The sequence below is a fragment of the Cervus canadensis genome, chromosome 10, assembly GCF_019320065.1.
Source record: "Cervus canadensis isolate Bull #8, Minnesota chromosome 10, ASM1932006v1, whole genome shotgun sequence".
In the NCBI taxonomy this organism is placed as follows: Eukaryota; Metazoa; Chordata; class Mammalia; order Artiodactyla; family Cervidae; genus Cervus; species Cervus canadensis.
In genome coordinates, this window is record NC_057395.1 from 60,886,137 (window position 1) to 60,905,197 (window position 19,061).

General features: G+C 49.8%; 1 protein-coding gene and 1 pseudogene across 1 annotated transcript; both read left to right on the forward strand.

Moving 5' to 3' along the window:
* The first annotated feature begins 5,633 nt into the window (after nt 1-5,633).
* LOC122448463 (60S ribosomal protein L38-like) lies at nt 5,634-15,025 on the forward strand. Its single transcript, XM_043479780.1, has 2 exons — nt 5,634-5,929; nt 15,015-15,025. The coding sequence occupies exon 1, from the start codon at nt 5,695-5,697 to the stop codon at nt 5,905-5,907; it is 213 nt and encodes a 70-aa protein (XP_043335715.1). The 5' UTR covers nt 5,634-5,694; the 3' UTR covers nt 5,908-5,929; nt 15,015-15,025.
* On the forward strand, nt 13,095-18,625 carry LOC122448921 (annotated as a pseudogene).
* Nucleotides 18,626-19,061: the final 436 nt, after the last annotated feature.

Sequence of the window (19,061 nt, forward strand, 5' to 3'; positions counted from 1 at the left end):
ACGAGGCCCCAGGACAGTTTTTAGAATCGTAGCCGCTGAGACTCACAGACTTAGGCATCACCCAGGTTTCCGGCAGATGTTGCCAGGCTCCTGCTTCGCTTCAGATGCCTGGTGGGCGTGAGAGAGACCGAGGGAAGCTCTCTTTTGGGCCTCAGTGCTTCAGTGCCAAAAAAGGCCGATCAGAGCAAGTGCTCTCTGACCCCTGGAGATTCCTAGAGAGTGGACACGAAGACCCCAGGGCTGCCTCTCTCTGCCCTGCGTTGGCTTAACCAGGAGGCACAGTACCTAAGAGCCAGGGCTCCGGAGGCCAGATGCCAGGGTCCAAGTTCCAGTCCCACCGTCGGTCAAGTGTGTGACCTTAGGCAACATAGCTTAACTGCCGTGTGCCCTGGTGGCCCTGTCCGCACAGCTGGGGGAGGTCATGCTGCCTACTCGAAGACTCCCAGAGGGGATCGAGAGAGAGAGAGAGTCTGGGTGAGATGCTCTGCACGGTGTCCGGTCCATGGAACAGGCCCAGGAAGTGTCGGTCATGGGTATGGGAAAACTGGGGCAGGCGGGCGGGTGTGGCCTGACGCCCGCCTCGCCTCCACCTGACCTCCGCGGGCAGCCCCGTGCTCTGAGGACCATTACACTTGACGTGGGGAGAGAGTGTCGCTCTTCACACCGGGGCTCTCACATCCTCCCTGACCTCGACAACCTCCTGAGGGAAGCAGAGCAGCAAAGACAAAAACTGAAAGCTCAGGAGGGCTCAGCAAGGGGCCCAGAGCCCTGTGGCTAACTGAGGAGCAGAGGCAGCCCCCACCTTTGGGTGGGACCCCGAGTCATGAACCAATCACCACGGAGGGAACTGAGGAGAAGCGAAGAGTCACTCTTGCCCTTCAAGGGGGCCAGTCTGCAAGGGGAGAGAAAAACACAAGTAATGGGCTTCCCTGGTGGGCCAGAGGTAAAGAATCTGCCTGCCAAAGCAGGGGACACGGGTTCGATCCCTGGTCTGGGAAGATCCCACATACCCCGGGGCAACTAGGCCCATGTGCCACAACTACTGAGTCTGTGCTCTAGAGCCCCAAAGCCGCAACTACTGAAGCCCACACGCCTTACAGCCCATGCTCTGCAACAAGAAAACCCACCGCAGTAAGAAGCCCATGCATTGCAATGGAGAGTAGCGCCCCCACTTGCTGCAACTAAAAGAAAAACCCACGCATGGCAACGAAGACCCAGCAATAAATAACACACGCACACACAAGTAGTGGAACCAAGGCGAACTGCAGGCATCCAGGTGAGGGGCTGTGGCATCCCTCCGTACCATGCGCTGAGAGAGGCTGCTTTGGAGCTTGGTGGCAAAGCAAAGGTTCTGCTTCTGTCTGAGGGTCCGGTCAGCGTTAGAAGAGTCTGGAGGGAGCCTGATGGAGCCCCTCTGGTGTTCTCAGGAGAATCCTTCACAAACAGGGTCATACTCTGCTCTGGGAAGTTCCAGGTGGTCCCTAAGGTCCATGGTCCCGATTTCTGCAGTTCTGGGGTCTGCCATGTGAGGTATCCAGGGGCCCAGATACTGTGGTTTCTGAGATTACACTGTCCAGGGCCCCCATTGTGAATCCATCCATAGGCAAAACGGGCTGTGAGGTGTCCCTTCCAGGTGGCCAGGCACTCCCCAGGATAAGGGCTCCCTACTGCTGGGTAATGCGACATGGGAAGGGTGCATTACCCATAAGGGGCCTAGAGACAGTGGAAACCTTTTGAGGTAGAGAAACTCAAGGCTGTTGGCCTTGACACTGGGACGTCTGGGCCTTATGGGGCCAACCCAAAGCAGACAGAGATGAGTGCAAGGTTGCTGGCTTTGGAGGTAATGTCTCCATCCTCCCTCCTCAGAGATCCGTGCTAAGCCAGAGGGATGCATAACCACTAGTGGCTCCAGGAAAACGTCCTGCCTCTCAGCCTCCCTGGGGCCACCTGCACCGGAGCTGGGCCAAATGCTGGTCTGGGGCGCCCTCTGGTGGTCTTCCTGGGGAGCGGCCGAAGCAGCTGTGGGTTTCCGGGTGGGTAGTCAGAAACGGGAGGACTTGAGTGGCTCACCTGTCCCACTGCACAGATGGAAACACCAAGGCCCAGGGAAGGGAGGATGGAGCGACTTGCCCAAGATCATACAGAAATTTAGCGGTCAGGCCAAGAACAGAACCCAGGCTTCCCTCTGTACCGGTGGCTGCCCTTGGTGGGTCTCAAGGCATCTCTACTAGGGGAAGGAGGGCTAAGTGTCCAGCAGGCTTGACTCTCCAGTGACTGTGGACAGCTGGACGGAAGGCGGCTGAGCAACTGTGTCATGGAGCATGCAACACTTCCCCTCCATGGCCTTGGGGTCCTCACCTCTAAAACCTGGGGCTACCATGTTGGCAAGGGGCAAAGGGATTGAGATCCTTCCCATACACACTAGTGGTAAGACTATACCCAGCCAACCTCCCAGGAAATCTTAAAATGAGCCTTCCTACAGCTAGTACTGCATTTAATGGTGAAAGACTGGGTGGTTTCCCCCTGAGATCAAGAACAAGACAAGAACATCCACTCTCACCATTTCTGTCCAGCACTGTACTGGAAGTTCCAGCCAGGGCACTCAGGCAAGAAAAGAAAGGCATTAAGATTGCAAATGAAGAAACAAGACTATCTCTATTTTCAGGTGACTAATGTGTATAGAAAATCCTAAAGAATCCACCCAAAAAGATTAGAATTAATAAACAGTTTCAGCAAGGTTGAAGGATAGAAGCAGAATATACAAAAGTCAATTGCATCTCTATGCATTTGCAATGAACACTTCAAGAATGTAATTAATAATTCCATTTACACTAGCATCAAAGAGAATAAAATGTAAAGGACTAAACAAAAGAAGTATGAAACTCATACTATAAAAACTATAAGGTATCATTAAAAGAAGTTAAAGAAGACCTAAATAAATGGAAAAACATCCCATGTTCATGGATCTGAAGATCTAATATCATTAAGATGGCAAGACTCCCCAAATTGATCTTCAGATTCAACACCATCCCCATCAAAATTTCAATTGGCACCTTTGCAGAAATTGACAAGCTGATCTTAAAACTCATACAAAAATTTGTGACCCCCAAATAGCCAAAACAATATTGAAGAAAGAACAGTGTTGGAGGACTCACACTTCTGATTTCAAAACTTTCTACAAAGCTACAGTAATCAAAACAGAGTGGTATTAGCATTAAGATAGACATATAGATGAATGGAATAGAATTGAGAGTTCACAGATAAAGCCTCATATTTTCAGTTAACTGATTTTCAACAAAAGTACCAAGACAATTCACTGGGGGAAAGCACAGTCTTTTCAACAAATAGTGCTGGGACAACTGGTTGTTGTTTGTTGCTGTTTAGTTGCTAAGTCATGTCCGACTCTTCTGCAACCCCAGGGACAGTAGCCTGCCAAGCTCCTCTACCCATGGGCTTTCCCAGGCAATAATACTGGAGTGGATTGCCATTTCCTGCTCCAGGGGATCTTCCTGATGCAGGGATTCAACCTGTCTTCTGTGTCTCCTGCATGGGTAGGTGGATTCTTTACCACTGAGCCACCAGGGAAGCCCCCTTCCTCACACACTACACAAAAATTTACTCAAAACGAATGAGTAAATATAAAAGACCCAAATGTAAAAGTTAAAACTGTAAAACTCTTTGAAGAATACATAGCCATAAATTTTCATGACCTAGTATTAGGCAAGAGTTTCTTAAATATGACATCAAAAGCACAGCAACAAAAGGAAAAAACATAGAAAAATTGGACATCATCAAAATAAAAAAACTTTTGTGCTGCAAAGGATATCATTAAGAAAGTAAAAGACAATCCATAGAATGGGAGAAAATATTTGCAAATCATGTATTTGATAAGGAATCATAACCAGACTATATAAAGGACTCTTACAGCTCAATAATAAAAGACAATAAACTAATTTAAAAATGGACAAATGATCTGAGTAGACATTGATCCAAAGAAGATATATAAATGGCCCTCAAGTTCATGAAAAGTGTTAAATATCATTAACCATCAAGGAAATGCAAATTAAACCCACAAGATACTACTTTATGACCACTTGGTTGCCTATTTTAAAAAAAACAGATAATAACAAGTGTTGACAGGGATGTGGAGAAATCAGAACCCTCACACACTACTGGAAGGAATTTAAAAGGATGCAGCCACTTTGGAAAATCATCAAGCAGTTCTTCAAAAGGTTAAACAGAATTAGCATCAGTTCAGTTCAGTCGCTCAGTCGTGTCTGACTCTTTGCGACCATGGACTGCAGCACGCCAGGCCTCCTTGTCCATCACCAACTCCCGGAGCTTGCTCAAACTCATGTCCATCCAGTCAGTGATGCCATCCAATCATCTCATCCTCTGTAGTTCCTTTCTCCTCCTGCCTTCAATCTTTCCCAGCACCAGGGCCTTTTCCAATGAGTCAGTTCTTTGCATCAGGTGACCAAAGTATTGGCACAAAGAATTAGCATATGACCCAACAATTCCACACCTAGGAGATATATATCCAAGAGAAATGAAAACACACATTCACACAAAAACTTACATGAATGTTTACATTCATAAAAGCTAAAAGCAGAAACAACCCAAATGTCCATAGACTGATGAATGGATAAATAAACTGTGGTATGACCATGCAATGGAATATTGTTCACCAATAAAAAGGAATTAAGTCTGATGCATGTATGACATGGATAAACCTTGAAAACATTAAGCTAACTGAAAGTCAGTTACAAGGGTCACACATGGTATGATTTCATTTATAGGAAATGTCCAGAACAGGCAAATCCAGAGAGGTACAAAGAAAATTGTTTTTTTAGGGGGGCCATGCGGCATGTGGGATTCTAGTTTCCCAATCAAATCTGTGCCTCCTGCATTGCAAGCATGGAGTCTCAAACACTAGACTGTCAGGGGAGTCCCAAGAAGATTGTGTTTTATAGGAGTGGCTGCCTAAGACCGGTGGAGAGGCCTGGGGAAAATGGGAGTGGGGTCCATTATGGGATGATGAAAATGTTCTAAAATTGACTGTGGTGACAGTTGTACAACTCAGCATGTGCTAAAAAACACTGAATTGTTTGCTTTAAATGGGTGAATTATACGCTATATTGGAGAAGGAAATGGCAACCACTCTAGTGTTCTGGCCTGGAGAATCCCATGGATGGAGGAGCCTGGTGGACTACAGTCCATGGGATCGCACAGAGTCGGACAAGACAGACTGCGCATACACACATATGGCATGTGCATCATATCTGAAAAAAGAGCCTGTCCTTTGGACCCACGATAATACTTCTAGAAACTCCTTCTAGGGAATCATTCAAGTACACAAAACCATATGCAAAAAGCTTTCCATCACAGTATTATATGTAACGGCAAAATTGTGAGAATAACCTAAGTGTCCATCAGTAGGGAAATGAGTTGGTTATGTTCATCCCTGGGATGGAAAAATGGATTCATTAAAAATGAGAATCACAAGGACAAGGCCCAGGATACACTGCCAAGATTTTTTAATTTTTTTAAAGCAAGTTACAAAAATAAACCTGTAGATTAAAGGGACTTGGGGCTTCCTGGTAGCTCAGTGATAAGGAATCCATCTATCACTTTCCCGCTCTCTTCGCTTCTTGCCCCTTGACGTTCCGGCCGCGCGCCCCGCGCCTCGTCGCTATGCCTCGCAAAATTGAGGAAATCAAGAACTTCTTGCTCACGGCCCGGCGCAAGGATGCCAAGTCCGTCAAGATCAAGAAAAACAAGGATAATGTGAAGTTTAAAGTTCGGTGCAGCAGATACCTTTACACCTTGGTCATCACAGACAAAGAGAAGGCAGAGAAGCTGAAGCAGTCCCTGCCCCCAGGTTTGGCCGTGAAGGAACTGAAATGAACCACGCACGCTGCTTTGAACTGTATTAAAATTTTTTAAATTCTCAAAAAAAAAAAAAAAAAAAGAATCCATCTATCAATGTGGGGGATACGGGTTCGATCCCTGGTCCGGGAAGATCCCACATGCCTCGGAACAACTAAGCCGGTGCACCACAACTACTGAAGCCCACACGCCCTGGAGCCTGTGCTCTGCAACAAGAGAAGTCACTGCAGTGAGAAGCCCACACACCACATCGAAGAGTAGCCCCTGCTTGCCGCAACTAGAGGAAGCACAGGCAAGCAACACACTCCGTGCTGCCACGAGTAAACAAATCTTTTTAAAAAATAAGAAATAATAAAGGGACTTAAAAGGCAAGATTTTTTTTTTAAGCAAAATTATAGCATCTAGGGCTTCCCTGGTAGCTCAGCTGGTAAAGAATCCACCTGCAATGCAGGAGACCCCAGTTCGATTCCTGGGTTGGGAAGATCCCCTGGAGAAGGGAATTGCTACCCACTCTAATATTCTTGCCTGGAGAATTCAATAAAAGAGGAGCCTGGCAGGCTACAGTCCATGGGGTCACAAAGAGTCAGACAGGTCTGAGCGACTAAGCATAGCATATGTAGGAATGCACACTTGAGTGATAACAAGCAAGAAAGTGATCATCTTAAAAATCCAGATAATGGAAACTTTTGGGGGGCGGAGGTAGGGAGCGTGCCTGAGATGGGGCACACTGAGGACTTCTCAGGGGCGGGCAGAGTTCTTCACCTGGGCAGAGGTTCCAAGGGTGTTTGCCTTATATGTCGAGCAGAGCAAGCATTTTATGTAGTCTTTCTGTATGTGTCATATTTTACAATAAAAAGATTTAAAAGGGACGTCTCTGGTGGCCAAGTGGTTAAGAATCTGCCTTCCGGTACAGGGGACGAGGGTTTGATCCCTGATTGGAGAGCTAAGATCCCACATGCTGCAGGGCAACTAAGCCCAAGCACCACAACTAGAGAAGTCGGAAAGCCACAACGAAAGGTCCTGCATGCTGCAACTAGAATCTGATGTGGTCAAATAAATAAATAATTAAAAAAATATATATTTTAAAAATAAAGTAGGGCTTCCTTGCTGTCTCAGTGGTAAAGAATCTCCCTGCCAAGGCAGGAGACACGGGTTTGATCCCTGGTCTGGAAAGATCCCACATGCCACAGAGCAGCAAAGCCTGTGTGCCACAATTACTGAGCTTGTATGTCAAAACTATGGAAGCCCATGCGCCCTACAGCCCATGCTCTGCAATAAGAGAAGCGACCACAATGAGAAGCGTGGGCACTGCAGCTAGACAGTAGGGCCTGCTCGCCACAACTAGAGAAAAGCAGTGAACACCCAGCATGGCCAGAAATACATAAATAATTAAACACTGTTTTAAAGGGTATAATTTCAAATTTCTTAAATTAAAAATATACTCATTCCAATTTTTAAAAATTGAGTGTCATAGGGTTCCATTCTTGTGAAAACACTCTACCTCTATATGTGGATATGCAGAAAAACAATTGGAAGTTTGAAATTTGGGGTACTCTTTTTTTATATTTTTCTATTTTTTCCCCCTGCAATGAACAGAATTACTTTTACAGCCAGAAAAAAAAAAAAGAATAAAGCTTTTTGCTGTGTCTCGGATATTTCCCTGGAGCTCTGGCACTGTGAGCGGAAAGGGAGATTGTGATGGCCTTGAGCAGCTGGGAGATGGCCCAAGGGCCGCGCAGCAGAAGACCAGGCCTAGCCAAGACCCCAAGGCCCAGCCTGGACACTCGGCCACCTTTGGGTTGCAGGTGGCAGCTGCTGCCAGGCCATGATGCTGGCCTCGTGCTCCAAAGATGCTGGGAACGCAGTTTGGCCTGGCGAGCTGGATGGAGGTCACACTGCTCCCATCTGTCCAAGTCTCCTATCGTGGGCCAAGGAGGAGAGCGGCAGGCAGAAGGCAGGCGGGGGAGGTGTGGGGCAGGTTCTCACCCTGCCTGGCTTTGCTACCACCAGCAAAATTCCCATGAAAATAGATAAATGAGCACTTTCTGCATGCTAGGCACTCATGCTGGTTGGAGCTGGAGGAAGGGGGTCGTATGGTTCATTTTATTGAGAACTCCAAATAACCTGGGGCTTCCCTCATGGCTCAGATGATAAAGAATCAGCCTACAATGCAGGAGACATGGGTTCAATTCCTGGGTCGAGAAGATCCCCTGGAGAAAGAAATGGCAACCCACTCCAGTATTCTTGCTTGGAAATCCCATGGATAGAGGAGCCTGGAGGGCTACAGTCCATGGGTCGCAAGAATCAGAGACGACTTAGCCACCACCACCATCAGCAGATGACATAAAGGGTGGGTGGGATCGTCATCTTCATATTACAGGTGGGCAAAGTGAAGGCCAGGGAGGACTTCCCTTGTGGCCTAATGGTTAGGATTCTGGGTTTTTGCTGTGATGGCCTGGGTTCACTCCCTGGTCGGGGAAGATCCTGCGAGCTGCGTGGCTGGGGAGGCCCCCGGAGCAGTCACTATCCTTGAGTCTGGACTTAGCCAGGCCCCTCACGTTTACAGCTGCAGTGCCTCCTCACAGGATCCCTGGAGGGTGGCTGCCCTCACTTTGCAGGTGAGGATGCAGAAGTTGAGGGAGGAAGTCAGCTGCCCACGCCCTACAGCACCTGTGTGGGAGGGACAGCAGCCTCTCACAGCTTTGAGGGGGTGGGCATGTGCCCGCCTCCGTGGACCAGCTCTTAGTCGAGCTAGTGATTGTATTATAATCTCAGGAGCATGCATGACAGCAGCCACTTTCATGGACACCCTCCTATTTGCTGCTTTCAACAGGCTTATAAATCTTCAGTCTGGCTGTATTTCCCCCCATTTTAAAGCCTGGAAGCCCAGAGGGTTGAGTGAGGGGGCCTAGAGGACCTGGAGCCTCCATCACACAGCTGCTGTCCCTGGCCTGCCCCGGGGGTGACGGGCGCCAAATCCTGGGGAGAAGATACAGCCAGCCTCCTTCCCGCTGCTCTCCAAAGGAGCGGGTCCCCCTCCTGGCCAAGCTCCCCCACCTACGTTCCCAGCAGGAGAGAGGACACCCAAGGGCGGAGTGCCGGGGACAGCTGCCAGGTCTCATGGGATCCAGAACCCTCCACGACCTCTGCCCAAGAGCATCTTCTACACTTCATCAGTCAGCAGCCAGCCAGCTGGTGTCACAGGGCTCACATCGCTAGAGAGGCCAGACTGCTGCCCACAAGAGGGGCTGCTTCTTCCTGAGTGACGGCCGCCTGCCGGGCGCTGACTGTGCTAGCCACTGAAGCCTCCCCATGCTTTCAATATCAGCCCCATTTTACAGAAAACGCAGTGGGGGTTCAGAGAGGTTGAGTGACTTGTCCAAAGTCACACAGCCAGCAAGCCTCAGTTTCAACCAAGGAGGGACAGAGGAAGGGACCCTTCAGTGGGAGGGAAGGGACCCATATGGAAGAGGTGGGGAGAAGGTAGGGCCGGCATGGTGAGCTCTGACTCTCTTGGGACATAACTTACTCATCCATCCATCTGGTCTCAGTTCCTCTGCACATTCGTGGACCCTCTTCATGTGCCAGTGTCTTTACTGGGCACTGAAGACTCAGGTAAACCTGGCTGATCTCTGCTCTCCCAGAGCTCGTGGCCTGGTGGGGCAGGATGGAAAGGAGAACTGAAGCAGTCAGAGGCCCCTGCTGGCCTCGATCCGCTAGTAGTTACTGAGGGTCTACTGCAGGCCAGGCCTGGTGCTGGGCTCTGAGGGTACATGGTTCCCGCCCTCCTAAAGCGTACATTCTAGAATGTCCAGCTTTGAATCCCCAAAAAACCCTGCTTGCATGACTCCTGAGCCCCAACTACAACAGGAAATTTCTCGGGAAATGCTGGGGGAGGCAGCAGACCTCAGGGTTCTCTATGGGTCATACCGAGGCCCGGCTCTGGGCTGCTGAGCAGGGATTTGGAAAAGGCAGGGAAGCCCAATAAGTGCCTTGCTAGGGACGAAATCAGGGCCCCGGGGAGGCCAGAGGTATTCCAAGGGGTCTGGAGTCATCCGGTCTGGACAACCGGAATGCCAAGGGCCAGCAATTCAGGGGGTAGCCACAGACTCCGAGGGCCGGGGATACCACAGAGAGTCTGAGAGCCGGGAGAGGGTCCATGGCTCATACAGGCCCCACCAAGCCCTGGTTCCTTTGGTCCCTACTGAGGCAGTGCTGGGTCAGAGGCACCATCATGGGGTTTGATTCCAGCCACTCCAGCATAAAGTCCACATTACAGCCTCGGGAGAGGAGAGACGAAGCCGTCAGAGGACTTGCCTGAGTCCACACGTCAGCTCATCACAAGCAGAGCGTGAACAGCGAACAGCCCAACCCTTTCCTCCACCTGGCATCCCAGGACGCTGCCCAGAGGATGGGCACACCCACATGGCTCCGGGCACAGAGGGAAGCCCTCTTCCTCACCCTCCCCGGTGGTGCTGCTGGGTTTTATTGTTTATTTTTTCCAAATGCTCATCCTTTGCCGTTGCTCGGAGATGTTAAACCAAGGGTCCCTCTCAGTGTGACCAGCAGACAGCATGGCTCAGGGTCGCTCCATCTTGGCAGCTGAAAAGCTGGGTTTATATTTTCACGTGGAAGTTTTAAAACTGCCCAATTCCCTTGGTTAAAAAAAAGAGAGAGTCAAAAGAGAAGAATTAAAAAGGAGAGAATGGCTAAATAAATTATTAATAGAATATTATACAGCCATTAAATAACTTTAAAGGAAACTTGAATGCTGTGAAAAAGTTTTCACAATATAATGTAATGTGGGGCGGGGGGAGGAGTGAGGAATCAGCTATAGAGTACGGTTACAATTAAAACACATGCTAATATACATATGTGTGACCCATGCAGAAAAACAGGGCTGGAGAGAACTACAAAAAAACTGCAACAGTGTTATCTCTGAGCGCTGGGATGACGGATGACTTTCATTTTCTCCTTTCTACCTTTTCGTAGTTCCCAAATTTTATAATGAGTACAAATTGCTTTTATAATTAGACATAAAACAAAAAGCAGAGTCGGGGCTTGCTCTAGCCCAAGCTCACCCTCCCCACCTGCCCCCTTCCCCCACCCCAAGCTGGGGGCCTGCTGGGCTCTGTCCTCGCCGGAGGGCAGGAGATTCACCAGCCACCCCAGCCCATGGAGGAACCAGCAAGGGGACACTGCCTTCTTGGGGCCCAGGCTCCCCCCAACAGGCCCTCTGGAAGGGTCTGTAAATTTCCTGGCTGGGGACCCAGGGAGATGATCCTTCCCAGGGCTGAGAATCTGAACGTTCATTATCTACTATGAGAGAAGCCGTCTTCTTTGTTCCTTGCGTTTCTTTCAGAGAGCAGGAGGGCTGAAGGAGAGCTGGCCCGTGTCATCTTCAGGCAGGCTCCCAGCTTCCCCGTATGGGATTGGAATGCCCAGCCCACCTGGTCCCCCGGGGCCCTTCCAATCCCAACGCTCCTGGCTGCTTCTAACCTGAGCGGCCAAAGCCCAGGGGCAGTGGCCCTGTCTTAGAAAAGCCATCTGGACTCATTCAAGAGCAGTGTTTGGAGAAGACCGGAGAGTCAGAAAGCAGCATTTGTCCTGCCCCCAGTGGCCCAGCCCTGCAGCTAGCAGCCACCTGCTTTTGCCCCACCCTGCTCTCACCCACAGGGGCTGGGCTAGCAGAGGTTTCCAGAGGCGGGGGGCGGGGGGGGGGCTCCCTGCTCTCCAGAGGGGGACCAGTTCCAAGAACAGTGCCCTCACTTCCTTTCTGCCACCTCCTCCCGGTTCTGGAAGCTTCTGTCCTCCTCCCTGGCTATTTTAGCAATCAGGTCACCCGTGGGCTCCCTCTGAGCTTGTGGCCAATTAAAACCCACAGGACTCTTCACAGAAACGGTGGTGCCGCCTCCTCCTCCAGATCCTGCCGTGGTCGGCGTCCTCGGGATGAGAACACAGAATGGGGTGGTGACCTAGTGGTCCTCGCGTAGCAGGAGGGGGGGGTCTTGCTCAGGAACGGAGGCCATGCACTGCTTCTGTCCCCACGGCGGCCAGCACCCTGCGGGGGCGGCTGATGGCAGGGAGGGAGCACTGGGCACAAGGATCCTGGGGTGGCCTACGCATCTGTGTGTTCCCACACGATGCCCCGTCGGCGCTGGAGAGAGGACAGCCCTCCCTGTGTCCTCACCGGCCCCAGGCAGCAAGCCAAGACTCATTTGGAGGGGAGCTGAGTGACCCGCTGAGGTCACATGCTGGTGAGCAGCAGAGCTGAGACAGACCCTGGGGAACCCCAGCAGAGCCCAAGCCCTCTGGGGCTGCCCTGGTGTTTCCTGAGGGCCTGGCAGACGGCAGCAGCTGGCCCGGCTGCCAGCTGAGTTCTCACGAAGCCTGAGAGCTCTGCAGCATGGGGTCTACCCAGGCAGCAGGTTCCCAGCACCCCACGAAAAGCCCAAAGCTCCTTTTCAGCCCGTGTGTTCCGCTCAGAGCCACTGACTGCCTACTCCTGCTTCAGGGAAACCCTGGCCAACAGCAGGAGGAGCCCTCTGACTTAAGACCCCCGCCCCCATCTCCAGGGGGAGGAGTGTGGACCTGCTCTCATCCTTCCCCCGAACTCAGGCCTCCGTCTGACCATGGGCCTTCCCTGACCAACGAGGACCCAGGTACTGGACTAAAAACAGAGCCTCCGGAGTCTGCACACCATCTGGGGGGAGAAAAATGAAAAACACGTGCCAACAGGACTTCCCTGGTAATCCAGTGGTTAGGACTCTATCTGCCAGTGCAGGGGACACGGGTTTGATCCCTGGTCCGGGAAGATCCCACATGCCTCGGGGCAACTAAGTCCATGCGCCACAACTATTAAACCCAAGTGCCCTGCAGCCCATGCTCTGCAACAAGAAAAACCACCGCAATGAGAATCCCATACACCACTGTTTGTGGCAACTAGAGAAAGGAATGAAGACCCAGCACAGCCAAAAAGAGAAAAATGCTTAAAACAAGACAACAAACATGCAGACAGAAGGGTTCTCTGTGGTCCTGCAAGGAGGCATGTGGTCAGGCAGCAGGGGTGGGGCTGGGGCGGGGCAGCTGAGAAGGGGGTGGAGAAGAGCTTTGGGAAGAAGGATCAGGGGCTGGGAAGAGCTTGGCACCCTTTAGGAGCTGAAGGAAAGCCAGCGCGGCTAGAGCGGCGCAGTCCAATAGGAACAGAATGTCAGCCACATGTGCAATTTACAATTTTCTAGTAGCCACAGGAAAAGAAGGAAAAAGAGGGAGTTGGTATGGGGTGTTTGTCCAGGCTGGTTCCACCACAGTTTCCTTTAAGATCACACTGACCTTGGACCCAAGGCTGCCTTACAGAGTACTCATGTTCCCAAAAATACACCTTTCACAACAGTCTTAAAGTTTGCAGCAAAAGAATTTAAAGTTCCTTCAGCAACAAGTGCACCTATTTCCAATGGTGGAACAGAGATAAATCCCGCACAGACAGCTGGAAATGCTTTCCAAAGCATGGTTCAGAACCACTAATTATCCCTAGAGGTTTAGAGATCATGTTGGAAGTTGTTATGCTACTTGGAACACACAATTATCTTTCAGAATAAATACCAGTATTGTTGTTAAAAAAAAAAAAAAAAAAAAAGTAAAAAGAAACAGGTGACTTTCATTTTAATAATGTATTTTATTTAACCCAATATATCACAAATATTATCATTTCAACATAGAGTCAATATAGAAATTATCATTATAACCCTGTGATAGACATGTAACCCTGTCTTAACAGTTGCCTTCCTCCCAGGAAGAGATTTGCACAGCTGCTATTTAACAAAGTCTACAGGAACTCAACCAGAAACATTTTGCCAAAGGCCCAGAATTGAAACGGCTGCCACTTTCTGTATCTCGAAGAATCACTGCATTTCTGAGCAAGAAAAGATAGATCTTCTAACGCTCAATATCATCTAGTGATGAGGTGATCTCTGGGATCAGCCTGCATGCTCTTGAATCCCTGCTGTCTTTCTAACTAACCATGTGACCTTGGACAAGCTAGTTGACCCTTTTGGGCAAGTGTTTCCTTATCTGTATTCCAGAGGAATCATAATCTCTACCTCTGGGGGTGACTGGGAGGAATAAACGGGTTTATAGCTATAAACGCAGCGAGCAGACTTCCCTGGTGGCACAGTGGCTGAGAATTTGTCTGCTAGTGCAGGGGACACAGGTTCGATCCCTGGTCCAGGAAGATTTCATATGCTGCAGGGCAACTAAGCCTGTGTACCACAACTACTGAAGCCCACCCACCTAGAGCCTGTGATCCACAAGAGAGGCTACCACACTCTTGTGAGAAGTGAGAAGTCTGCACTGCCACGAAGAGTAGCCCTTCGCTTGCTGCAATTTGAGAAAGCCCAAGCACAGAAATGAAGACCCAGTGCAACCAAAAAATAAATAAAATTTCTTAAAAATAAAGTGTGCAATTTAGCCAAAAAAAAAAAAAAACAAAACTGTGCAATTTAAAAAAAAGGGGGGGGGGCTAGCATAATGCCTGACACATATGAGGCACTCATTACACGTTATCTATTATGATTGATGCTATTATTACTAACAGATGAGATGACTAAGGCCAAGGGACAGGAAGGGACCTGCTCTGCGTCACGGAACAAACCTGCAGCCAGGCAGGAAATAGAATCTAAATTTTCTGATTTCTGGCTTCCAGGTGGAAATGCTGGTCATCCCTTCGTTCAGACAGTTACCGTGTTCTCCTCATGTGCCAGGTGCCATGCTGGCCACTGGTGGAGACACTGAGATGGCACAAGCTCCATCTCTACAATATCAAGGCTTTCCAGTTCAGAAGGAAAAGAGCTCTTTGTCAGCCAACCTGGACTACAAGGGGAGGGAGGTTTTGTTCAGTGCAGGCAGAGAGACACATGCTGATAACAGGGCAGTCAGAACAGTGCTGGCCCGAGAACTGGAGACCCCAGGCCGGGCCCCCTCTGCCTGAGCCGCTCTGTGATGCGGGCAAAGGGCTTCACCTCTCTGATCTCGGCACCCCTGGCTGCAAGGCAGTGAACAGATGTTAATGAGCACCTCCTCTGCAGAGCTGTGAACTCCAAAGTGCTCTCGGTCTGAGTGGGGAGAAGGAATGAACCACCAGTCAGACTGGGATGTGGCCACCAAGGACATGGACCCTTCCTACGGTCCAGATTTTCTGGAACCTTGCTGACTGACCCACTCTTTTCATAAGAGGCATGTGTATACTGGACCACACATCCTAGTTTTTAAAATTTAATTAGTCACGATAATAAAAATCTGGTTCACAGGATTTCACAGACCAGTAACATTTCTAAGGAAACCTTAGGGAACCGTCAAAGGACTGAAAATTTGTTATTCTGCCAAAGTAGGCCCTTAAAATCAAACAACGACTGGTGCTGGGAAAACTGGATATCCATGTGCAAAAGGATAAAACTGGACCCTTATCTTCCACCATATACAGTCAACTCAAAATGGATTGAAGACTTAAACATAGGACCTGAAACTATAGGACTGCTAGGAGAAAACATAGGGGAAGAGTTTCATAACATTGGTCTTGGCAATGAGTTCTTGGGTATGACACCAAAAGCACAGACAACAAAAGGAAAAATAGACAAGTGGGTCTATATCAAACCAAAAAGCTGCTGCGCAGCAAAAGAAACAATGAACAAAAAGGCAAACTTACAGAAGAAATTTGTGAGCCATATATGTGATCATCTTCCAGGTGGAGCTCGTGGTAAAGAACCCGCCTGCCAATGTAGGAGACGTAAGAGATGCGGTTCAATCCCTGGGTCGGGAAGATCCCCTGGAGGAGGGCATGGCAACCCACTCCAGCATTCTTGCCTGGAGAATCTCACAGACAGAGGAGCTTGGCGGGCTACAGTCCATGGGGTCGCAAAGAGTCAGACACGACTGGAGTGACTTAGCACATAGCACTCATATAATAGATAAGAAACTCCTACAATTCAATAGCAAAAACCCAAATAACCAAATTTAAAAATGGGCAAAGGGGGGCTTCTCTGGTGACTCAGTAGTAAAGAATCCACCTGCCAATGCAGGGGACATGGGTTCGATCCTAGCTCCGCGAAGATCCCACACGCCTCAGGACAACTAAACCCTTGCGTCACAACTACTGAGCCAGTGCTCTAGAGCCCATGTTCCTCAACAAGAGAAGCCACAGCAATGAGAAGCCCGTGCACCACAAATAGAGACTACCCCCAACTCGCCGCAGCTGAAGAAAAGCTTGTGCAGCAACAGAGACCCAGCCATAAATAAATAAATAAGTGAACTAATAAATAAACACATCTTAAAAAAAATTCAAAAGGCCCGAACAGACTTTTCTCCAGAGAGACCCCAGATGGCCAACAAGCGTGTGAAAAGGGCACAACACACCTTATCATCAGGTAAATGCAGATTAGAACCACAATAAGATATCAGCTCACATGTGTTAGAATGGTTATTATCGAAAAGACAAGAGTTAACAAGTGTTGGAGGATATAAAGAAGGGAACCCTTGGGCACTGTTGGTGGGGATGTAAAATGGTGCAGCTGTTAGGGAAAACAGTATAGGGGTTCCTCAAAATAAATTAAATACCATGTGATCTAGCAATCGCACTTTTGGACATATAGCCAAAAGAAGTGAAATCAGGATCCCCAAAATACATTTGCATTTGACTCTAGCATTGCAACGGAATTGGAGATAACCTACATGCCCACTGATGGATGGACGAGAGTGAAGAAAATGTGGTGGGACCTCCCTGGTAGTCAGTGGTTGGGAGTCCACCTGCCAATTCAGGGGCTTTGGGTTCAATCCCTGGTCCAGGAGGATCCGACACAGGCAACTGGGCTCATGTGCCACAACTCCTGAACCAAAAATAAAGAAATAAAAAGTTTAAATAAAGTAAATAAAATGTTTAAATAAATAATTGAAAGTTGCACATTAAAAAAAAAAAGAAAATGTGGTGGACACATACAATGAAGTGCTCTTCAGCCACAGAAAAGAAGGAAATCCTGTCTGACGCTAAATACCGATGGAAACTTGAGGACATGCGAAGTGAAATCAGCCAGTCACAGAAGGACAAATACTGTGTGATTCCACTTAAACGAGGCACCTAGAACAGTCAAACTCATAGAAACAGAAAGGAGAGGGGTGGTTGACAGGAGCCGAGGGGAGGGGAATTGCTGTCAGGGAGGGTGGACTTTCAGTGAAGCAAGAGGACTAAGTTCTAAGGATCTGTTGTACAGCACTGGGCATCCAGTTAGCAATTCTGGGCCATACACTTAACAATTTGTTACAAGAGCATAACTCATGTTATGGCCTCTTCAACCACAATAAAAAACAACAACAACCAAATACCTTCTGGAAAGGACATCAAAACACCAAAAAAACAGGAAGGCTAAAATTTCAGACTGAAGAATAGTCCTTCAAATTAAGTAGCCTTAGTTCTGTGGGGGAAATGAGCCACAGCGTGTGAGTGTGTGTGTGTGGGGGGGTTGCTTTCCATGTCCTCCCTATTTCTCATCACACCAGACCTTATGTCTGGAAGTCTAGGGGAGGAAGTCATGGACTCTTCCTTCTCTGATCACGGCCCCACCTCCCCTTCTTCCTTCAAGCCCACAGCGCTTTGCACACACAGTTCTAGAAGAATATTTCTCTCTCTTACTTGGAGCTGACCCTGCATCTTCCCATTGGGCTGTGAGCTCCGAAGGGCAGGGTGCATCCCACCCTCTGTCCTGGTCTCCCCCCAACCCGTCTAACTAGCCCTGGCATCACGTGGGGGCCTGGCACACACTGCTGGGTGAAAAGGGGATTCTGACTAGACCTGGGGAGGCAACGCTGGCAGCGGGCCCAGGAGACCCAGGAGGACTTGGGAAGGGAAGAGTGGAAACCGTTTGGAAGGAGTGTCCATAAAAGAAGCCCGCTCCCAGGACCAAGACCCCTCTGTCAGGAGGGCTGGGCACCTCTCTGTACCCACCCACACTCCTCCCTGTCCCCTAGGGAGAGGCAGAGGGGAGGGGGTGGGGAGAAGCCGTGGAAAGAGTCCTTTCAGATGAGGCCCAGGGCTGGGACAAATGGCAGGAAGAGGCTGACCGGGCCCTGAGAACCACAGACAGCTGGGAGGTAGGAGGCCCCGGCACCCCCGCCCCGCCCCGGGCCGTCCCGCTGCCTCCACCCACTCCCCTCTGCGCTGGCCGAGGTGTCCTGGCCCCAGCAGCCAACCACAGGGAGAGCAGGGGGCGGAAGTGGCCAGCTCCTCAGACCTGGCTGCCGGAGGTGGGCTCAACGGCCACAGGCTCCCCACATGGCAGCCACCGAAGGTCCCCCAGGCCCAGGGACCCAGGTGGGGCTCCAAGGGACATGCGACGGACAGATGGTGGCTTCTGAAGCACATGCTGGTCTTTCTGCTTGATTTTCACTAGGTCACCCCCTCCCCTGCTTAAAATCCCTCACAGTGACCCAGTGCCCTCAGCATAAGGACCGGCTGGCCAGCTCCAGGCTCCCCTGACCCCACACTCATCTGTGCCTCTTGCCCCACCATTTGGCTCTGTTTGCACACGTGTGTTTATTTGTGAGATTCTTCCAGTGTGCACGGACACATCTGCTTTTGCTCCTGTGGCGTCCCCTCCGTGGTGCAGAGGGCCTGGCTCTGTTGTCCGAGCAGCGCTGTTTTGCTGGCAGAATGGATGAAGAAGCTGGGGAGGAGGGTGGGGTCGTGGAGTAGCAGAGGGTCTGGAGATCAGGCAGGTCTGGGAAGACCCATGAGCTGTGCAAGCTTGGGCAGGGCACTGCCTAGCCAGCCTCTTCCAGCCTTGGCTGGTTCAGCTGTAGGTGAGTCTCAACACACCCACCTGTGAGCACAAAGCAGGGCCTTCGCTGTTCAGAGAAGACGGTTTCCTTACTTTGTTTCTTTAAAAAAAAAATCCAGCCCTTGCATTTTATGGCCAGGACACATGGCGGAAGTGACCCACCTGGTCTCATCTTGGTGTTTATGTTAATCTGAACCAAAGTATTTTGGAAAGAGACTTAGATGTCACCTGCCCACATGCAAAATGCTAACATCTACCAACCCAGCCCTGGGGCTTCTAGGAACTTGTCCTACAGAAGATATGTTGTTTTTGGATGTATTAGTCTGGTGTTCAGAAAAAAGCACACTACTT